Below are 23,369 nucleotides of genomic sequence, written 5' to 3' on the forward strand. Positions count from 1 at the left end.
CAAGAAGAAAGCACTTAATAGAAGACAGACATCTGGGGACACATGCTTACTTAACCCTTATAGTCAACATTGTACTGTGGTATAGTGCATATAATTATACAGTGGCTAGATTAGGGATCAAGGTGTTATCAGATGTTGCATAGAAACTATTATCTATTAATCCGGAGATGAGCTGTGATTTTGGGGGTAGATATATGTCCAGAAGTCAGCGTTTTTTCCTTTGTCATCAATAAATAGATGTATGGACTGACTGATAGTCACGTGGAACACCTGATGTAGGAATTATGACCCTCGTCATACATGGTTTGTATGTATGACGAGGGAACAAGAAGGGAACAGATTGTTTTCTGAAAGAAAGGAAATGAACAGAGCTGAGAGCGGGGAGGAACATCCTCCGTCACATTATTCCAAATCAGCTGTTTTGGCATGCAGTCAAGCCTACTGTCTGCTTTATAAATACCCTAATATCCCTGTAGTACCAGCATTTGTGATATCACAACAATGGAATCAAATTTATATACAGAGAAGCTTGCCAAAAGTGAATTAGCCAGCTCCTGGGGGCTTTTACCTTGAGTCTCGCCGGTTTGAATTCAGATTTCTTTAGAATTGAAAATAAGTGGTTGAGATGGCGAATAAAGCAATAAACTCAATAATATTCCTGACTTTAAAAGTTTAGTTTAGGAAGAAAGGGGACAGTTGTCAGTTGTCTTTATCTCGTCTCTCACTGTTTGAATCAAACAAAATTTGAATTGTAAACTGAGCGAGCAGCTTGTAGGATTCATTGGCAAATGTGACAGCGCCAGATAGGGCTGTTCAATATAACGATATATATCAGATGGCGATATAAAAACATTATCGTTTTATTTTACGCTATCGTTTGTTTCCTGGTGTCGCAAAATAAACTGTTTACGGCAATATTTTTTCATCGTTTTGATGTCACTGTAGTGGCTATATTCATTTCTTAAAGTTCTGTCTTTCTCTTATATTTAATATAACCACACTACGGACGGACAAGCGCCTGTTTTTATACGTTGTCGTTAGCAACAACGATGGTAACACCTTCGCGTGTCCGCTTGTTTATGTTCCACATAAACCTTTCACAATAAAGCTCAAGATCCTGTTGAGACTTTTCAAAATAAACTGAATCACGTGAAAGAGCAGATTATTTACGGATGAGAATTAAAAAAGAGCCGCCAGGTGCTAAAAAATAAACCTTAGACTCAAACGTTAGAACAGGCTTTTCCCCGCAGCACGCCGTGTAATAAATACTCACAAAGAAAACGGCGGCCGTTACAACTTATGTCTAAAAATGTATCGTTTCATGCATCGGTTAAAACACCCGACTCCAGCTACATGACGCCCAGCTGGAAGTTAAGCTGCCCGAGATTCACAGAATTTACAGAAAATGTTACATTTGTGTGATTTATATCGTTATCGGATGATAGATGTCTTATATCGGGATATGAGATTTTGGTCATATCGCACAGCCCTAGTACCAGAATCACACAAATATTTGGTTATAACCAGAACTATTTTTAACTAATAACTAATAATAATGATAACAATAATAAAACCGAATTTGTTGGTAGTGATGATACAAACTAAAGCCCCTTTTCCACAAAGTTCCCCTCAAGTCAATTTCTCTGTCTTTCTCTGGCCTTGGACCAACAATTCAAATAAATTTGGCAAAATTTTCCAGTATTTTCCATTTTATGTTCATGCTGTGATCAGTGCCAAGATGTAATCCGTCTAATGTTGAGGCTTTGATGGTGCAAGACATAAGAAACCCACACAGTGACGTCTGCAGCACCGGTAGATTTTTGGGTTGTAACTGAAGGGCAGAGGATATTTCCTGAGTGTCTGAGAGTAATTCGGTGTGAGGAGTCTGCTGGGAAAAGGACGGACTACATGCTAAACTGCCAGGTCTCTTCCTTGTTGATGGGTCTTTCTGCAAGAGCTGTGACTTAAGTGCCAGAGCTTTTTTTTTTTGTCATTCATAGAGTGTGTGTGTTCATATAAATGTTTTTAAGCTACAACTGATGTGACACTCAACCCTAACATGACTCCAGTGCTGTTGTTGTCAATATAACAGATGTGTTATAGGATCAATTGAAAGTGAGCCTTTTGCCCATTTGATGAAGGTAACTTCATTATGGTAGGCTAAGCTTGTTGAAAATATAACTTTATTTCAATGCTGGTGATTTTTCTTTTGAAAGAGGAAAACAAACCCCCTTTCTTTTATGCAGAAAAAAGAAAAAACTCTCTTTCAAGCACCACTGTTGGTGTGCTCATGATCAAGGCAGTGCATGAAAAGAAAGCTTCTGTTTGAGGTTGACGAGCAACTTTCTCGCAGTCGTCTGAGCTGTTGATTCTGTTTTTATCACCAGATATTTATCTGTCGTACGTAGGCTTTGCAGCCCTGTGATATCTCCTAGCAACCATTTCAAATAGTCTGGAGAGAAGCTGACATGTGGAACAAATTGCTAAATATACATCAACTACGATGATCAGTCACAGATGCTAATCTGTTGTCTTATTTCTTAACTTGCAGTTCAAAGTGAATGACTGAATCAGTGACCTGAATTTGGGCCATACAGCCTCTGCTTCACTGCAGTAACAGCTTGTATACAGAGATCTGTCAAATCTGCCAATCAGAAGAGATCTTTCCTTTATTAGCTGCGTGTATATAGATATATAAACATAGATGTAGATGGATGGATGGCTACACCGACAAATAGTATGTCCAAGCAGAGAAGCCCAGACTTCTTCTCCCAGGCTACCTCTTCCTGCTCATTGCTATTCCCAAGCCAGCCATCTCTCTGGCAGATCCTTAATCCGCCCCGGGGCCTCCTACCAAGAGGACATGCCTGAAACACCTCGCCTAGGAAGTATCCAGGAGGCATCCTAGTCAGATGCCCGAACCACTTCAACTGGCTTTGATGTGGAGGAGCAGGAGCTTTACTCTCCCTCTCAAAAGACTGAGCTCCTCTTCCTATCTCTAAGGAAGTGCACAGCAACCCTTTGAAGGAAACTCATTTCCGCCACTTCTATCTGCAGCCTCATTCTTTCTGTAACTACTGAACTGCCATAGCTGCTACACCAATTTATTTCCTGTTTGTTTGACTCCATAAATTCATCATCTTGTTGTTTTAAGTCAAATATCACGAGCTGCAATGTCATAAAGCTTACCCATCTCCATTTACACAATATAGATTTATTTAATCTGTTAGATGTTTGTTAGCAGTCTAGCAATATCATTTTTACACTTTGTGTGACGTTTGATGCCAATAAATAAGCTGATTTAATTTTGGTGAAACTAAAGGTAAAGCTCCCACCAAAATCAGTGAAACTTTATATTACCCACAATTCTTTCATGGATCGTCTTCAAACTTCACAGAAGTTTCACTAGATCACTAGATCTTGGGGTACATGGATGCATAGGTTGGCTAAGCATTTGACATTGACCTTCATTGTTAATGTCCAAGGTCAAAGTTAACCTTGAATTTTTTTTTCAAGAAACCGCATCGAGTAATTTATCATATGAAATAGGGCTGCCACGATTAGTCGACTAGTCACGATTACGTCGACTATCAAAATCGTCGACGACTGATTTAATAGTTGACGTGTCGTTTGAAGCTTTGTAAGATCACAAAAGACGCAGGAATAAGTAGTAGGATTTAAGAGTGTAATAACGGACTGAAACAGAAGATGGCAGCACTACATGTACAAGGATGCCAGCTGCCGTTAAACCCCGAAGAAGAAGAAGAAGCTGTGTCCCAGAATTCATAGCGCAGCCCAGCTCCGTTTCCAACAATGGCGGCAGCTAGTTAGTTTAAATATTACTCTTATTGATCTTTCTGGGTCACAAAATAAACGTTTAACATATTTTCAGACGAGAAAATAGCTGTGTAAACCTCAAATATCTGCTCAGTTTATCAAGACACCACATATTTTCAAAAGCGCTTCAACGTTTTCGGAGACGTCTATTACCCACTAGCTCGATAGCTAGCCGGGGGCTAGGCTCACTAGAGCCTGAGAACACCGGACTCCAGGCAAATCGTTTTCAAACCCACCTCTGTCTTTCGCTACTCAGGTTAAATATATATAAGTCACTTAGATAACTTAAAAATGTTATTGTTTGGCTTTTTTTTAGTATTTTATTTGTTCCTGAGTAAATCGGTTTGGCTGAGATTAAAGTTATAGTTTTTACACAGCTGAATAAACCTCAAGCAGACAGCTGATTATCAGAAGTGTGAGATGCTCGAGAATTTACTCCGGTGTCCTGTTATATTTTAGATAGCAAGGAGTTTATTAAACTTCACCGAAACAATCTGCAAATTTTATTAAAATTTAATAAACTATCATCTTGTCTTTATTTTTAGTTAGCACATACCTTAAACACTTAAAGCTGTAAGGTAATGATAGTTATATAAGAGCAGATGCTGCTGGTGCCATAAGCTGTACGTTTTACGTCCAATGGATGATGATCTGATTAGTCGACTAATCACAAAAATAATCGGTGACTAGTCGACTATCAAAATAATCGTTTGTGGCAGCCCTAATATGAAACCAATCCCACCAGATTTCTTTGTTTTTGTAGCCAGAGGAAACCCAGCTGGCTCTTAGAAGCTGGCTCTCTGTGGCCGTAACATTTCAAATCTGTGTGTTTTCTGCATCTTACATCTGCTATTGTGAACCAGGATCTGAACACAAAAATGTAATTAAGTAGATCCTGAATGATCGTGGGTACAAACACACAGAGCATTATTACACCTACTACTTCTATACCTGCACGGTGCTCATGCTAAACCTTCTCTGTAGACAGAAAATTTCAATAAATGTGCCTAAAGATAACTTGTAACACTTGATAACTGTTGCAATACTAGTACTCTGTTACACTTATGAAGAAAGGTAGATGTACATATATTCACATCGTCTACAATTGTCAGAATTATGAATTAATAAAGATACTTTGAATTAAAAAAGAAATAAAACAAGAAGCTTATCTGTGTGAAATGTGAAATATCATCTATATCCATATTTGGCTGTTTTTGATACTCGAGACCACTTACAGAGTTGAACTGATACCAAATAGCAGGGACTTTGAGTTACATAGACTAACAAGATCTTTATGTATTGAGTTACTGTGAGATGTTTATTAGATCTTCTCTTTCCCATCTGCAGGGCTGCCTTTGCCCTGACAAAGCCGCTCAAGATGAACATGGTGAAAAGGATCATGGGGCGGCCGAGGCAGGAGGAGTGCAGCCCCCAGGACAACGCGCTGGGCCTCATGCACCTGCGACGCCTCTTCTCCGAGCTGTGCCACCCTCCTCGCCACATGACCCAGAAGGAGCAGGAGGAGAAGCTCTACATGATGCTTCCTGTATTTAACAGGGTAAGTCACACCATGGGTGGAGGGAGAACTGGAGGTGCTCCAAACAGGCGGATTAACAGATATTTGTACATATGGCAGCTCTGATGTGCAGGTTACAGTTTGCTTCATTTGGTTCCTGTGCCATCTGTAACTATCTTTAAAATCACGTGTTTCTCGTCTGTGCAGTATTCAAAAAAAAAAAAAGGAAAACAAGAAGAGAGCTCTGTTGTGCTGGATTACAAACGTGCTAGAGCTGCTTCCCTGAGGTCATGGGTGCAATAGATACTATAGATGCATTGACATTTGAAAACGAGATCTCACCAGGGAACTTCTGCAGATTCAAATCCAGTGGTTAAAAGCATATTTTCATACGTACCTGTCTGGATAGCTCTCAGATTCTGTTCCCCAGACTGCAGATACATGGAACGGAGATAAGCTTGTTTACTTCTGTGGGCTTGTTGACTTTAGGGCTAAAGGTTAGCTGAACAAAGCACAACGAAGTGGACTTTTCAGTCCAACCTTTGTGTCATATATTTTTACCGTCTCCACAGTGTACACAGGCATGAGGTTTTCAAATTATGATTTAACCAAATCTACCTGGCCTTGTATGAAAAGGTTGTTGTGCAAATGTTTGGCAGTGAGAACTGTTTTGTGTTTGCAGTAACTGGCAATGAGTCTTTCACACGGCTATTGATGGATTTAGACCCACTCATCTATGAAGAATTACTTTAATCAACCACATTAGAGGGTTTTCAAGTATGAATGGCCTGTTTAAGTTCATGCCGAAGCATCGCAGGCAGATTTAAATCTGGACATTGACTAAGCCACTCCAAAACGTTAATTTTAGTTCTTAGTTTTTACCCATTCAGAGGTGGACTTGCTGGTGTGTTTCTGATTATTGTCTGCTGCATAAGCTAAGTGCAGTTAGCCAGAATTCTCATCCACGTAGAGAGTGGCCTGCATGGATGCATCAATTACGGCAAGTTGTCCAGGTCCTGAGCAGCTCCAGACCATCGTGCTAGCACCAGCACCATGTTTGACTGTAGTGTCAGTGTTTGGAATGCAGTTAGTCTTACACTAGATGTAACAGGAGGAGGAGGAGCTGAATTTTTCAGGTGCAGATCAAAGCAAATAGTACCCAAAACACACCTGGTTGTCAGGTGTTGAGGAGCAAGTGCTGAAAAGTACCGAACTCACTGAACTACACATTGTCTCATCGTTAGTTTGGTGTTTATAATATTTCAGAATCATTTGTGATTAAATTAAACAACCTTCAAAGCTTTTCTAAATTATATATCTGCTAACTAATGTTAAATTTTATTGATTTAAGCACTAATAGGAAAATCAGACCAGTTGAATGGTGGGGGTGTATTGTAACTGTTTTAATGCAGGGGGAGAAAAGTCCAGTACAGACTTGTATTTTTTATCTTTTAATTTTTATCTGTAGACAAAATAGATTCAGGTTTATCAAACATTTTTAATTGTGCAGTTTCTGAGCCAGGTGGGACAGCTCACTGTTGTTATGGCGATCATTCAGCCTCTCCCTCCCACTTTACAATGGCCTTAAGCTATGTTAACAAAATATGTTATGAATTACTAATTAATATTTAATTTTCATAAAGCATTTTTGCACCTCTTTTTGGAAAAACTCTAAAATTGAATCCAGATCTGTGGAAACCACTCAAGTCGGTGGGTAATAGATAGATAGATAGATAGATAGATAGATAGATAGATAGAACTTTATTTCGAACATGCAAATATAATTGAAATAACAACAGGAAAAAAAAAAAAACAACTTAAAAATCATCAAATTTTCATGTATATATCTTTGTCTACAGAATGTGTGTGCTCGAAAAGGAGTAGGATGAAGTTTACACCTTTCTTGTTCCTACCCCCTTATTTCAAATTTCATTGCTTACAAATCCATATCCAGGATTCAACATTATTTGATCATATATGGTTAACTATGTACAAGTCTAACACATTGAACATACACAAATAAAAACCATTTTCAGCACGTAAACCAGAACAACAACAAACTACATTTTTACATAAACTAATCACCCTGTCTATAACACCCGCTTAATCTCTGAGCTTGTTTTATATCTATGTGACAAACACCTTAATAAAAACTTAAGGTTGGGTTACTCAGACCTTGATCTATAAAAAAAATCATGGACGTGAGCTACACATATTAACAAGTTAACAAAATGAAGTTGTTGAAATCCCTATAGCTGTTTTTATATCCAAAAGAACAGAAGTAAAGCCTGCAGGCCAGTAATTCGCCTTTTTGTTTGGCAGCCGCAGCTGTAGGCTGCCTTTGTTAAGTGTGCTTATCAAGCTGGAGTGCACTGCCAAGGGTCTCTTGACTTGTCTGCTAATTACCCACCGCTGGCTGGGATTCACACCTGTGGCCATACTCATGTCAGAATCTGGAAGTAAAGTGGTCCCTGTGCGGCGGGACGGCAGCCTCCCGCCCTGCTCTCAAGTCAGATTTGCTGGATGAAGAGTAGTTTGTCTTTGTTGACCTGCTGCCCCAAAGGCGCCTCCAATGTTCTCTGTCACCATAAAGTAGTGCATTCAAGCAAAAACTGTCACAGATATCAGCAGGAATGAGGATTTCTGTAACTGTACACACCTGACTATAAGCTACAGATGTCTAGTTTTTGAGTCTTTTTGGTTCCTCTCTTCTTGTTTTTTTAAATTATTATTTTTCCATTAATCAGATGCTTTTTTTTGTCCACTTCAGGTGTTTGGGAACGCACCTCCCAGCAGCATGATGGAGAAATTCTCCGACCTGCTGCAGTTCACCACCCAGGTGTCCCGACTCATGGTGACTGAGATCAGACGAAGAGCCTCCAATAAATCCACAGGTGAGCTTGCAGATGCACACAGACTCATATTTGTGTAAAAATGCACTATAGAGTAGGCCTACTTGTAGACTTAAGTTCTTTGGCATCAGCCAATTTCTCATAACTGGTTTGTGTCTTCTGTTTTCCTTTTGGCTGTGCAGATGAACACAGTGGTGTTGAAAGAGATTTTTGTTCTTTATTTAGATACAAAGACAGTTCCCATGCAGAGTTTCAACTATAGAACTAATTGTACGGCACAGATGGAGCATCTGAGCTTTGTTAGGTACACATAGTAGATGACAAGATAGAAATGAAGACTCTAGGGAGTTTATTTTTTCACTTTCCCCCATAAAGACAACATATGACGACCTCCCCAGTGCTCTTAATGATGAGTTTGGACACCTAAGTATATATAAATATGTCGTCTGATAACTATTAGAATATTTTCTGGGTTTTTCCAAGCTGGGTAATCAAACACAGGCTTTTTTTTTTACAAGCAGGCTGAAATATGACAGAAAGTGCTGCAAACGTTACTCCTGTTAGGCTTTCAAGAGTTAGTGCCACATATGGCAAGGACCCTAATATACTGTAATCTGTATATTATTAGTGGACATAAGTACACGCCCATGCCTGATTATGATTGGTCACTGATTTTAGTCAATGATTTAAAAAAAATAAATAAATAATTGATGCTCAATATAACTGTCTGCTCCATCCTGGAAACCCGATTTATTCTATGGATGTGCGTAAGAGCTTCGTCTTATTCTACCCTATCACAATAAGATTATTTTATTAATCGTTCCCCTAAAGATAAATACATATTTCATTGTTTTAGTAAAGAATGTTTAAAGCTGATTTCATCATTAATGGAGAAAAATGTTGGTGTTACCCTAATCAGATAAGGCCTTTCCCAGAATTTTGCACTTTATCTTTTGACTTTTTGGCTCTTAGTAGATACGTTTTCTTTAAAGGATCAATGCAATCCTACTTCAATCTGAAAGGTTAGTCTTCACTGCGGGCGAGCCAGCAGCATCTCATCAAAGCGTTGACAGCCGTGGAAGCTTTGACTGTGGTTTCCTCAAAAAAGACGCACAAACACACACAAACACCAGCTTTCTATTTCTTATTTCTCCCGCTTTATCTCGTCCTTCCATCTCTTCCTCATCCCTGTCTAATCATGTGACGTGCTGTTATCAAACGGTGAACGGTTCTGATTTTGCAACACAACAGTCTAAAAAAACACTCCTACAGTTGGTCACCAGGCCTCTTTAGAATGAGTCAGTACATGATTCATGCTCTCAACTGACGTACTCATTATCAAAACAACAGATGTGGATTCGCTCTGAACAATGAGTAACTACACCTTGGCTCAGATGGTGGGTTGGATTAAGGAAACCTTTTCAAAAGCATTTTTATTTCTGCTCACAAAAGCGACTAAAAATGTGTGATTTGCTTTTTTATTGTGGTTCGGTTCTAATGGATACTTGTTCCTAAACCTAGTGTGGCTGTGTTCTTAGGACAAAGAGTGCTGCGATAAAATTGGTAAAGACATGAGCTAACTGAAAAGCTAGAGCGTGGGACCGAAATAAAATATTGATGTATTATTTTCAAGATCACAGATAACCAAAACCGAGAAGCCCAACCACACACGTTCCCTCTTGTCGCATCTGCTGTAATGATTAATTTGTTACATATTTGATCATTATTCAAACAGCCCATCTGCCCCACAGTGAGCTGTCACTTTCCACCCAGTTAACCACACGTTTGTGTGTGTGATTGTTTTTCCAGAGGCAGCCAGTCGAGCCATAGTCCAGTTCCTGGAGGTGAATCAGAGTGAGGAGGCGAGCCGCGGCTGGATGCTTCTAACCACCATCAACCTGTTAGCTTCCTCTGGACAGGTTGGTAGAAAAGACACTGTACAATACTGTGTGAAAGCCTTGAACCACCTCTCATTTCTTTAGCCCTTGGAAGCAAAAAATAAACTTTTTTGTCATTTCTCAAAATGTTCTTGAGCAATACTCCTCCAGGCTTTCTGGATTTGTTTTTAAAGTTTTCCTTTGGACATTGACTGCTTTTTCAGTCATTTTCACTCCAGTCCTTTTGCCTCACCATTTTCAGATCTATGACTCATTCAAGCATTAAAACACCTCCTAACTCACAGGATGAACCAGTGTTGTGTTTGCACATAACCTCAAAATTAGCACAGCACCAATGTTAAATCTGTCTTTAGGCAGTTTCACAAGCATGAAATTGTATTTTTGCACCAACAATATGATTCACAGAGTGCTTTTAGCTGACACTTTGGCATATTTTGGAATGCTCTGCAGTGTGTCCTGGAGGACAAAGGAAGGAGGGGCAGGCCTAAAAATACTTTAAAGTCTCGTATTTAAGACATAGGAAACGGCCCTTCTGTTGACACATCTGCTGTTCACTGAAGCCTCATCAGACATGGTCTCTGGTAAGCTGGCTGTCAAGAAGCCATTCATTAAAGGGAGAAAAGGTTGGTGTATGTCAAATTATGCAAGAACTGGACTGAAATGATTGATGATTTGCAGCAGTGTGGGGTAGAGCAGGGCGATATGACCAAAAATATTTATCACGATATACATTTGAAAATTTGCGATAACGATATAACTGACGATATAATTGACACTAGACAAAATACTTTACAACTCCACAACTTTATTAGTGCAAAAAAAAAAATCAATGTATTTTTACTTAAACAAGCAGCTTTTTTAAGTGCATTAAAGTTATATAAAAAATTAACAGTGCAAATGCAAATTCCTTGCTGACAGTTTAACCAAAAGGCATTTCCAGTGGAAATTGGCCGACATATCCTCAGCATAATCATATAGAATATCCACAAAACTTAAAGAGGTTATACACACACAATATGGTAATATTATGTTGAAGCACAGTACGTATCACTCCGCGAGGCTCCGCCTACGATAGCCGTAATGCTCCGACAATCCATCAAGCGGTTTCGGCTTCGTAGCTTAGCAAAGTCGTACTGAAACATTTGACAGGTTTTCAAGCGCCGTGTACATAAAATCGTTTCGAGGTCAGTAAACATAACCAGAAGTCATACATAAGGCACACGGGATTATAAAGGTCACTGTCGACTTTCAGAAATATCAAAGGATTGATTTTAAGTGTGCCGTATTTTCCAAACAACACGGTAATAACGACGGCCCGCTAGCATGCGCTACCAAAAATAGTGCTTTGTTGTGTATCTGACGGACGAAAGCTAAACCAGTTCCACCACTGACGTTGCAGCATTTTTACAAACCAATTCTGGTTCATCTGTTTCATTCAACGATCCGCTTTCGCTCTTCTCATTCTGCGTCGCCGCCATGTGCGTATGTAAACAAAGGCACTGCGCATGCGCGTTTTACCCATATTCTATCGCCATATTTCATTTTCCTATCACTGCCCAAAATTACACCGTGAACGGTATGATATAGCCCAGCCCTAGTGTGGGGTCATGTTGACAAAGAATGGATTAGAAGGAAATGAACATTGAAAGAAAAGCTTTGATCTGAAGCCTGAAGAACTGTTTCTGAAAACTATTTAAAGAAATGAAAAGAACGTTTACCTAAGAGAGTTCAGGCTGCGCTGAAGCTACCGTAAGAACCAGGAGACTTCAGTATAATTAACAATTCTCACCTGACCGAATCTCATTTATTCTCCCCAAACACAACGTTTCTATCTGCAGTCTTCTGATGCTGCTGGATGTCACATGAAGAAAATTCATGCATTGTGATTTTTCTTCTTAGCATCTAGTCACAGTAATGAGCGCCTTACTCTGTTCCTACCACCTGCTTATAAAGGTTGGACGTCGAGCTCTTGTTTTCGTCTGTAGTCTTGAATCGTGGCCAGCAGACTTCTTTTGAACTTTTTGGCCTGCGTTCCTCTGGAGGTCTTGTGGGGAGTGTTGCTGTCAGCTGGTCGGCTGTCTGCTTTTCCTGCTCTGCTGCACATCAGAAATTCACTGTTGTTGTTGCTTTTGGGTGGAACGCTTCTTCCCATCTACAGACACGTGATCCACCCCCTCTTCTCTGTGCCCAGTCTTTAGCCGCTCTCAAGCATGCGCTGTTTAATAGTTAGGCAGGCAGCACCTTAATATGTCGACTGAATAGTTCCTTGAATGCAGCAACAACGATCTTGCCAAACCAGACATGGCAAAATGGCACTTGGCCAGGCTATGAGACAGGCAGTGTTCTTCTGATGTAACATGTGAGCACTTGGACCGACTCCTGTTCTCAGTTATTTATGTAACTAAATGATGAGTAGGACATAACATGTTGACAGAGTTCCTTTATTTTTTGTCATTTGGGAATGTCTGGTGGGCACGGATCTTTCCTTTGTGCTCCAGAATGCACTTGGACTGTAGGTTTGGATGATTGGATGAATATATCGGAAAAACTTGATCATCAGTTGACATTTTTAGGGCCGTTTTTTGTGGTTTTCTGTAGCCAGTTTTGTGGTCTGCTTTCTGAAGAATTCCACTTGGCGTATACTTAACTTGAGCACTTGTAAAATAGTTGTGTTGAGCAAAAGCAGAGAGTACTACACATGCGATGGAGATTCCCATTACTTCCTAGTTACTGAATGACAGAGCTTTGATATTTGTGCACAACAGCATCTTTGTGCGACTCTTAACTCTTGCTCAACACAAAAGAAAGGAAGGAGGCGAGACGGCTGGTAGTATTCAGCCACTGTGTTTCAAAGGTTGGGTATTTCCATCTCCCTGTAGCCCAGCTTTTCTGAAATTTCCATTTACTGTCGCTGATTTACTCCATAGGTGATGCATGTTTATTAGTCTCTACAGCTTTTATTTAAATAGAACCAGTTCACAACAACATAAGCATAAAATCTGTGAAGCAAAGCAAAGAGTTTCTGATTTTGCTCATTAGCCGTGTACTTTGATGAAGGGGTTTTTTTGGGGAGATTTGCATTGCCCTCTCTCGGGAAGGACCTTAGTAAGCGCTGGCGTCGCTCTGTGCTGTGTGTTTCAGACTGAGATGAGCTGCAGCTGGAGAGAACGTGCAGCTGAGTTTTTCTTGTTGCTCAGACACAAGTGGCTTGACCCTTGTCTCTGTCCAGTGATCTGATTGGTCACACATGTAAACACATTGAGGATGTAAATGTAAACAATCATTTAAATGATAACTTTAGGTTTATTGGTCAGTACCACTGGACGTGCACACTGCACAGTCAGCGGTCTCCTTTAAATGAATAAGGGCTGCTTCTTGTGACTGTTTGATATCAGCGAACACAGACTGGCAGTAAAAAATAACCCGTGTCGTTCGTGTGTGTGTGAGAGTAGGTTTAATGGATTTCTCCAGGCAACTGGCCTCCCATAAACCTGACGTCACCTCCCTCCCTTTAATGCTCTCCCCTCTCGCTCCCTTTCTCCCCCACCTCCTGCTCTTTCTTCCTCACAGCATAAAACGGCAATATTTTTGTCAGTAACTCAGTCTGGACTCCTCTTTTATTTTGTTTTTTTAAAGGGTGCCCTTCATGCACTCCCACTGCACTTGTTTCTCGCTCTCTTTTTAAAACAGACAGGAGATCAATTTATTGGTGTTTTTCTTCTCCTCGTGTCTGTCTTCTTCTCCCTTCCTGTCTCTGTTTTTCTCACACTCACACACTGTTAAATGCTTTCGTCTCTCTGGTTTTGTCTCTCGTTTGTTCACGGTAACCTTGACCTGACTGCAGTGGGACCAGCCTGTAAACACACACACACACACTCCTCGGTGTGGCTTGTTGTACCACAGGTGCTGGTCCAGTCGTCCATTGTTGTGACTCACCATCATCTACACACACCTCTGCCTACTTCAGCTGTCTATATCTTACTCCGTGTTTTTTCTTTTTTCCATCTGAGGGGTGAAACTGTGTGTGCGCCTGCTGTGCTTTGTTATTCATCGCTGTGCATCCACCTCCTCTCCGTCGTGTAGACGGCATTGGAGTAAATGGGATGGTCATTTCATCCAGCTGCAGCGTGTGTGTGTGTGTGCGTGTGCGTGTGCATATGTGGTCTTTTGTGAGAGCTTGTGTGTAAGAGCAATGTAATTTGTCTGTGTGTGTGTGTGTGTGTGTGTGTGTGTGTGTGGGAGGCAGCGTTTGATTATCTGAATCATTCGCCTCAGTGAACACAAACCCCATCTCTTTCTCCAGCCCTTTATCTTTGTCAACATGGCACACACACACCCACACACACACACACACACACACACACACACACACACACACACACACACACACACACAGTATAACTGTGGAAAACACTCAGTGAACACACACCTCAGGCCCTTATAGCTGAATCTGAAACACTGAATCACAGCACAACAAAACACCCATTTACCAAAGTCACCCTTAAAGCAGCGTTTTTGTCTTTATCTGTCCTGCTGCTGTTGTGTAGCTCTTTATTTTAGGTTGATATAAAGTGATTTTATATGAATGTGGAAAAAATAAATCATGTTCCTTTTAGACTGAAAAGGGAATATGCAACATACAGATGGATCCATGCGTTATTAGACTTTTACTTCATTTTTGTTGTTTTGCCTCTGCAGACACAGCCGAGGTGTGTTTGACGCTTCATTTAACCTCCTAGGACCTGGTGTCCACATATGTGGACATCACATTTTGGGTTATTTAGACCAAAATACTCAATTTTGCTCTACAAAGGCCTGATATTCACTTATGAGGATGTTATACTGCTACTGTTCTATCAAAATTTGAAACGAATATCCTCATATTTGGCTCTTATTTTTCTTAAAAACAAAAATAAGGTTTAAAAAAAAAATCTGGTAATTCTTTGTTTTTACATTCATTGGGCCCCAAAATGACCAAATATCAAAGAGAAATTAAAAATGCATGCCGTGGAAGTGTTCGGGTCTTAGGAGGTTAAAGTGGAAGCTGATTGCTCATATTTAAGGAACAAGAGATCAGAGTATTTCAAAAATGATTTTAGAAAAATAGCATTAATTTTTTTATTTTTAAGAGATTTAAGCAGAAACATAATCAGGTGAAACAAATGGGGGGGAAGAAATATGCAATTACAAATACAAACAACGAATAAATAAATACCTCGGGGTTCATGTATGTAATTGTTGAATAAGTGAATGAAAACTCTTTAAGCTATTCAATATAGCAGCATGTATATGTGTAAGTGAACACAAGCCAGTTCTATCTGTTCTGATAGGCTGCTGTCATCGATGACACACTTCCTCATTTGAAGTGTGAATCTTAAGAAATAAAGTGCCAATATTGTGCAGCAGTAGTGACACAGCAGTAAGTAGTGTAAGCACAAGTAGGCTAGGTTGTGTTTTCCCTGGACGTTTTAAGTGGAAGTATAAAATAGCTGCTTCACACTTTAGGTTAGCAAAATCTAAAGCAACTTAACCTCGTAGCTCTACTTAAAGCCCTGCTTTTCCACCCACAGCCGTTATTTCCAATGAATGTTTGCTGTCCCTGTCATAGAGAGTGCAGCGGGCGGACGCTTGGTTTACATTTGGGTCGCAAATTCAAATTTTATTTGTCACATACACAGTCATACACAGTACGATATGCAGTGAAATGCTTAGACAACTGCTCGTGACCTAAAGAAAAAAAGAAAAGGCTATGAATAAGATGAAAATTAAAAAGGGTAAATTTAACTAGGAAGGAATAAAATAAAATCTAAAAATTAAGTTAAAAATGAGATAACTGCACAACACAAATTAGAATGAAGGGTAAATTTAACTGGGAAAGAATAAGCCTGCTAGTATCTCCTCCTTCGTAGCCTGGTTTGTGATCATGCTGGTTTTTGGTGAAAGTGTGTTGTTTCCACCTTTAGCAGAAACAGGTTTCTTGCATATTGAAGTTCTTTGTTGGATGTTGTTGAAGTTAAGTACTAAATCTATTAGAGGCTGATGTGTGGCTCTTACTGTCAGTTGTAGTTTTTGGTATTTTTGTATCAATGATACAGTTGCGCTGTTGTGATATGACATTTTTATTTCTCAAAGAAGTTTATACCAGTTATATCATGGAGAATATGATTATGACACAGCTCTGATGATTTTAACAATTTAGATACTCGTAAATGGTAAATGGCCTGCATTTGTATAGCGCTTTACTTACTTTACAGTCATCCACCCATTCACACACACATTCACACACATTGGTGATGGCAGCTACATTGTAGCCACAGCTGCCCTGGGGCGCACTGACAGAGGCGAGGCTGCTGGACACTGGCGCCATCGGGCCCTCTGACCACCACCAGTAGGCAAGCGTGGGGTTAGTATCTTGCCCAAGGATATCTGGCGGCCTGGGATCGAACCACCGACCTTCTGATTAGTGGCTGACCTGCACCTGAGCTACAACCACCCGTACATTAGAAGATTTCTATTTTCTGAATTTGCAAAATAAGAATTAAGCATCCAGAATGTGGCTAAGTAGAAGAAAATAGCAGAACTAGAAATGCATAGAAAAGTAAAGAACAGGTCGTTGGATAGAACCACCACTGCTGTTCATGCTCTCATCCAGCAGTGTTGTATATTGTAAGATTAGCATTTCTCTAGCTAATGCTATCCCTCACTGCGCCTCTGGACAAGTTCTCTGTGATTGGGAAGCAAACACGTTAGACTCCAGTAAAAAAGTTAGTGGCCCTTCAGTTTGTGTTATTTTGTGACTTTGGTGTCTTAGTGGGTTACTTCAAAGACAAACTAATGTGTTGAATCAGCTCAACTTTAATAAAGTGACAAATAAAGGCTTGAACATTATGAGTATAGCCTGAGTATAGCCCTGTATTCCTGAGCTGTGTTGGGAAATAAAATGTTATTCCCTTTTCTCTGCCCCTCGACAGAAAACTGTGGACTGCATGACGACCATGTCTGTGCCCTCCACGCTCGTCAAATGCCTCTACTTGTTCTTTGACCTGCCCCACATGGCCGAGGCACCCATAGGCCCCATGTCACAACCGCCACAACCACCACCACCGCCACCACCCAGCCAAGAGAAGACGCCAGGGCAAGGGCACACCCAACCCGAGCTGCCCCTGGCTGACCGTAGGGCGCTCCTCCAGAAAGTCTTTGTCCAGGTGAAAAGACAACAGTGTCAGCTGTTACACTCCAGACTAAGAGCCGCTATCAGCTTGATTTATGTTTAAAACCGTCACACAAAGAATAACTGAAACTTTTAAACATCGTCAAAAATGTTTGTGTTTGAATTGTGGAGCAAAAAAAGTCTGCGTGGAGAGTCTGTAGCAGATCAGAGGATTATAGCACGGTTATTGGCTTATTTTGATATTTTAAATCTATTTGTTCACTGATAAAAAGACTCATAAAGACTTTAATCCTGAATCTTTTCATCAAACAGCGTCACAAACACAGTCGTATCTCCGTGACAAAAGACTCGGGCTTGTGTTGTTTTTTCAGCAGCTTATTTTGTTGTTTTTACCCAGAACTTAAAAATAATAATAATTTCGTTTCCACTCGTGCAGATCCTGGTGAAGCTCTGCACATTTGTGTCTCCAGCGGAGGAGCTGGCCCAGAAGGATGACCTGCAGTTACTGTTTAGTGCCATCACCTCCTGGTGTCCCCCTCACAACCTGCCCTGGAGGAGGAGTGCCGGCGAGGTGCTCACCACCATCTCCCGACACGGCCTCAGCGTCAACGTGGTCAAATACATCCACGGTACGTACAAGCGCACCGTCCGCAAAGGACATCTGTTTCTGGAAGTAACCGTCTTCCAAACCACATCTGGAGCATTTTTGCTCTGAAATATAAGAAAATGTGAACCAGTCACACACAAAAGTCTACAGCGTAATAACAAAAAACACATTGTGAGAATACTGCTGAACAAAACAGGGAAGTTTGTTTTCTACCATTTTTAAAACAGATAATTTACAGTTCACAGCCTGTAAAGCTCCAGAGCGTTGCCTAATTACAACTTGTTGTGAGATTTGTGCAAAGATTTATATGACACTAAGTAAAACCATTATTTTTAATGTGATTTATTATTTAAGCTCGGTTGTCCCTGTTATTATTGTGTATTGTTTATTTTAAGTTAAAGAAGAAAAACCCTGAAGCTTTTGTCTTTATAGCATAAAATAAAGTTAAAGTTAAAGCAGCACAGATCTGTCTGAAGCTGTTTCTTTGTCCATCTGATGCATTTTTGTTTCACTTCCTATAAATCTAAGATCAAGGGAAAGCTCTTTATGTCCTTAATAATTCCCATACATTCTGTCACAGAAATTCCTTACATTTCTTTGTCTCTAACACCCCCTCTTCGGTTTACAGAGAAGGAATGCTTGGCTACATGTGTTCAAAACATGCAGCAGTCAGACGATCTCTCCCCTCTGGAGATCGTTGAGATGTTCGCCGGCCTCTCCTGCTTCCTCAAAGACTCCAGCGACGTGTCGCAGACCCTGCTGGACGATTTCCGAATGTGCCAGGGTTACACCTTCCTCTGCGACCTCATGCTCAGGTACAGCTTAGGTCTTGCTTCCTACAGTTCATCACAGGTTTTTAAAGCTACCTAGAGCGATCGGTGACCGCTGGTTACTAGACATAAAATATGAATTACCCAGTGAGTGCAAAAGTGGCAGCTGGAGGTTGCTTTTTGAAATCGGTTGCACAGAGGGTGCAGAAACCGTCCCCGTGACTTCTTCGTTTGCTAGCAAATTGCTACAGTTGTCCATAGTTTGCATGGAAGACACCAACAACTTGTCGTCCTACACTCATGAATGTGCAGTCTGCTACCAAACGCAGCATTCACAAGGCTTTTGCGGCCTGTTTCACCCCCAGCAACCACTTGGCAACCATTCAGGGATTTGGATGTGTGTGACTGAGACCTTATTTACTTTGTTGTGTGAAGATTGATGTAACTTCTTCTTGTGCATCCAGACTGGAACAGGCCAAGGAGGACGAATCAAAAGATGCTTTGAAGGACCTGGTCAACCTGGTCACCTGTCTGTGCACGTATGGGGTGACGGAGTTGAAGCCTGCTGGCTTGACAACCGGCGCCCCCTTCCTGTTGCCTGGGTTTGTTCTCCCGCAACCTTCTGGGAAAGGTATGTTAGACTGTGGCTCATCATTAAATCTGTCATAAGTTTTATAATGAGCAAGACTTCAGAGTAAAACATGTAGATGTGCCAATGATGCCCTCGGATTAGAGCTTCCATGATTCAAAGTTTTATTCAGTCTTACACTCAGCTTGAGGTGATTTATAACGATCTTCCATTGGTGTCCTCTAAGGAAGAAATCAAGGACACATTTAAATAAAGTGTTGAAACAAACCAGTGATTTTCAGCTTAAGTCTACACAGTAGCACCAGCCTGATTTTCCCAGAAGCTCTAAAACAAAAAAAAGGAATTACTTGTGAAAAGTCTACATTTATACCTCCATCCCCACCCCTGAAATGACTGATGGGTGTTTCATCCCAGTGAGATTAATTCCTCTGTCGCCTTTGACGCTGCTGGAGATAAACGACCGAAGCCTCTTTCATGCAAACAGAACAGGCTCATCCTGCTTGTGGAAAGATTTAAACTTATTTATTTTTTCATCCACCTGAGGAACGCCGTTGTACTTTTTCTGACCCACATGTTCATGCTCGCCAAACACAGGTTCAGTAGTTGAGCTGCTTAGATATACATCAATACAATAAAGCCCAAAATAAAGAATTCAAATAATTCAGACTAAAACTCTGAAGCTGTTGGTTCTGTTTTGACCAGTGCTGGGTGTAAAGACTGACCCGACACGTGTTGTATGCTTGCGAGCTGTTTGTTGAAGCACCACACACACGTGGCTGCACGTTTCACCACACAGTTCACCAACTTTTCCGTCAGTCGTCAGCACACACACTCTCCCCCAGCTCTCTGGCTTCACTATATATAAAGGGAGAAACCTTAAGTAAATCACCGCCACCTGTCCCTCCAGGCACTGCCCCCTTGAGCTCACCGCCCCACTCCTCCCCTGCAGCTGAGCCAGGCACCACACTTCTGCCACACGAGGCTACAAACACAGATTCTGATAATTAATGCTAGGGCAGAGAATAATTAAATAGTACAGTTTTACTAACTAAAGCCAATCTCCTTGCTTGGTTTGTGCTACACAGCCATAATGTGTGGTACAAACCATAATTTTAGTCAGATAATCCACTAAACGTGCTCCAAAGACACCAACAACAGACGGGGTTGGGAGGTGCAGCTCAGTAACAGACACTGATGGGCTACACCTCCCTGTGTTGGGAGGCCCTTGAACTACTTTAACCCTTTAAAGCCGGTCGGAGCGGGCACGCTCTGTTTTGCATAACTATTTTTAAATCCCGGTAGCTCTGCAACCACGTGAGCTAGCGCAATAATTTTTTTTGCATATGAAACCGGAGGAGTTGTACTTACATCTTATGCCATCAGCTTGTCCTCGGTCACAGTTTCCTTCCACATATAGCTTTGCAAAAACTGCATAAAAAGCACTTGCAGCAACAAAAACATAATATTCCAGAAACACGCTTTGCCGATCCGATCAGCTGTTTGTAACACTTCCTACGTCCATCAGCGTGAACTATTGCATGTCCGCCATGACCTGCTCGAAACCAGAAGTGACGTCATTTTGCAGAAATGTAGTTTTTTTTACCATCAGGGCCTCATGAGCCTATACTGGTGTTATCACCATATGGTGTTAAGTTATCTTTGACTTTATGACTTTCTGTGTGTTTCTGGGATGCTTAGGACTCATATTGCACTGCTGGAAATAGTTTATTTTGATGCATATGCTGCTTTTTTGCAAATTTGCATTATAATATTTATTTTCGTTTTTCCTGCAGTGTATAAAAATTGGTGTATTTCAAAAATAAAACTATGAAGACACTCAAACTAAATTTCCTGTGGTGGGAAACTATTTTGTGCAACTTTTTTGTATTTACAGTTTTGAGGGATAAGCCTCTTAAATTTCTCTAACTAGAAATATATGTTAAAAAAACAAAAACGATTTTCAATTTTTTTGTAGTTTATTGCACTTTTTTACAATTTATGTAATTACTATGCACTTAATGCAGACATATTATTAAAATCTAGGCTGTAATGGTTGTATTGATGTATAGCAACTTGAAATCCTCCCAAAAATGGCTCCACAGCATGTAAAAATATAATATAAGCTCTGGTGGACTTGGTTCTATGGTAGGTCTTAAAGGGTTAACTTAAAATTGTATTTAGTCCATCTCTACTTATTCATTTCTTTGTCTTTTAAGCAAATGCAAATGACTAAAATAACATTTCCCTCCATTTATCTGTCATTCTGACTTTGTGTGGGTTCGTTTAGCTTTTCAGCTTTCAGTGCTTTAGAATCAAACACAGTTTCTTTGGAGCTGTGGTGTTTGTATCCCGCCTTTCACCTCCACCCAGTCACACATGGTAACACACTCACTGTCAGCGTGTTGGGTTTCTAACCGCATACACCCTGCCTGAGTCACAAGCACATGCAGTTACACTTGTGTTTACCCACCTAGTGACAGTTCCAGCTGAGCACAGAGTCATTACCAGGAGCCATCATGGTACGAGGGTGCGCTTACACGCCTAATTAACCCGCCGCATCCACTTAACTGCTGTGTGTGTTTGAGGCTATGTGCTGACACACACTTTCAGCGCTCCTTTTCTTTAGTGTCGTCCTGTGAGTGTGAAAGTCATAGCTAACTTAAGCTATCTTAAAATAAGCCTAAAATATTTTTGTTGACTCACTGAATGAAGATTATTGCGTATAAAGACTCCAGTATCAACTCAACGAAGCAAACTGGAAACGTGCATATTTAAAAAACAAAGAGTGACAACAGGGAAGAAATTTGAAGTATCGTGTATCTGCCCCGTTAACTGTGACAGACGGCAGTTTAGAGTAACAGAGGTCAGAGAAAGGAGACGTTTTGCAGTCGCTGTAAAAAGTTCAGTGGAGTGATTCAGCAAAAACTGAAGGAAGAGTCTCCTGTTGACTATACGGAAATCCCCTGCTGAATTTGAAAGTTTGCTCACTTACAAAGAAATGAATACTGTCTCATTTTATGGAAGAAGACAGAATATTAACCACAAAATCCAGAAAACACATAAATTATTCATTTAATTGCGACTCATTGAGTGAAATAAGCCAGCTAAGGCAGAGAAAGGCTGGCTTTGTTTAAATCGTTTGTATTAAACCCGTCTGGGACTCTGTTATGTAACAATCTTGGATATTTACAGAAAATACAAAACAGAGCAAATTTTCTATGACTGAGACCGTTGTTTCTAATTGTTGATCCATATATATATTTAATTTCTTTTCTTTGTATTTTAAATTTCAGGCCACACAGTGCGTAATATTCAGGCCTTTGCGGTGCTCCAAAACGCCTTTCTACGGGCCAAAACAAGCCGCCTGGCGTGCATGCTCCTGGACGCCATCGGAAACATCTACGCAGCCGAACCGGCCAACTATTTCATCCTAGAGTCGCAGCACACGCTGTCTCAGTTTGCAGAGCGTGTGGCCAAGCTCCCCGAGGCTCAGACCAAGTACTTCGAGCTGCTGGAGTTTGTAGTGTTCAGCCTCAACTATGTGCCGTGTAAGGAACTCTTCAGCGTTAGCGTGCTCCTCAAATCGAGCACTTCGCACGCCTGCAGCATCACCGCCGTACGGACGCTGCTGAAGCTGGCCAGGCACGACCCGGTGTTCAGCGACGTGCTGCGGGAGGTTGGACTGCTGGAGGTGCTGGTCAACCTGCTGCACAAGTACGCGGCATTGCTCAAAGAACCGGCCTCACAACAGCAACCACACAGTAATGACCAAGGTGAACTGCTTCTGGTGGATTTTTAGAAACGATTTTACTGGATCACAGTTGTAATCCCGTCTAATATCGACCTCTGTCCTCTCGCTCTGTGTTTCCTTCCATGTTTAGCTGACTGCAAAAACAACACTGTGGCGGAGGAGCAGAAGCAGTTGGCCTGGCTGGTGATGGAGACGCTGACTGTGCTCCTGCAGGGCTCCAACACCACCAACACTAACGCAGGTAAACTCATAAACTCAACAGTTTCTTAAAAAGCATAAATGGTGAATGGTCTGTATTTGTACAGCGCTTTACTCGTCCCTAAGGACCCCAAAGCGCTTTACACAACCAGTCATCCACCCATTCACACACACATTCAC

General features: G+C 40.9%; 1 protein-coding gene across 10 annotated transcripts in view; it reads left to right on the forward strand.

The window, feature by feature from the left end:
• Positions 1-23,369, forward strand: part of wdfy3 (WD repeat and FYVE domain containing 3) — a 136,448-nt gene that overhangs the window by 24,903 nt on the left and 88,176 nt on the right. For all 10 annotated transcript variants that reach the window (XM_085180291.1, XM_085180290.1, XM_085180285.1 and 7 more), the window contains exons 2-10: positions 5,185-5,395; positions 8,124-8,247; positions 10,015-10,124; positions 17,075-17,308; positions 17,711-17,903; positions 18,510-18,696; positions 19,116-19,282; positions 22,534-23,013; positions 23,122-23,232. In XM_085180291.1, coding sequence (XP_085036417.1) covers positions 5,216-5,395; positions 8,124-8,247; positions 10,015-10,124; positions 17,075-17,308; positions 17,711-17,903; positions 18,510-18,696; positions 19,116-19,282; positions 22,534-23,013; positions 23,122-23,232 — 1,786 coding nt within the window. In that variant the 5' untranslated portion in view covers positions 5,185-5,215. The remainder of the gene's footprint in view (positions 1-5,184; positions 5,396-8,123; positions 8,248-10,014; positions 10,125-17,074; positions 17,309-17,710; positions 17,904-18,509; positions 18,697-19,115; positions 19,283-22,533; positions 23,014-23,121; positions 23,233-23,369) is intronic.

The sequence above is a fragment of the Neolamprologus multifasciatus genome, chromosome 12 (assembly GCF_963576455.1).
Source record: "Neolamprologus multifasciatus chromosome 12, fNeoMul1.2, whole genome shotgun sequence".
NCBI classification, from domain to species: domain Eukaryota; kingdom Metazoa; phylum Chordata; class Actinopteri; order Cichliformes; family Cichlidae; genus Neolamprologus; species Neolamprologus multifasciatus.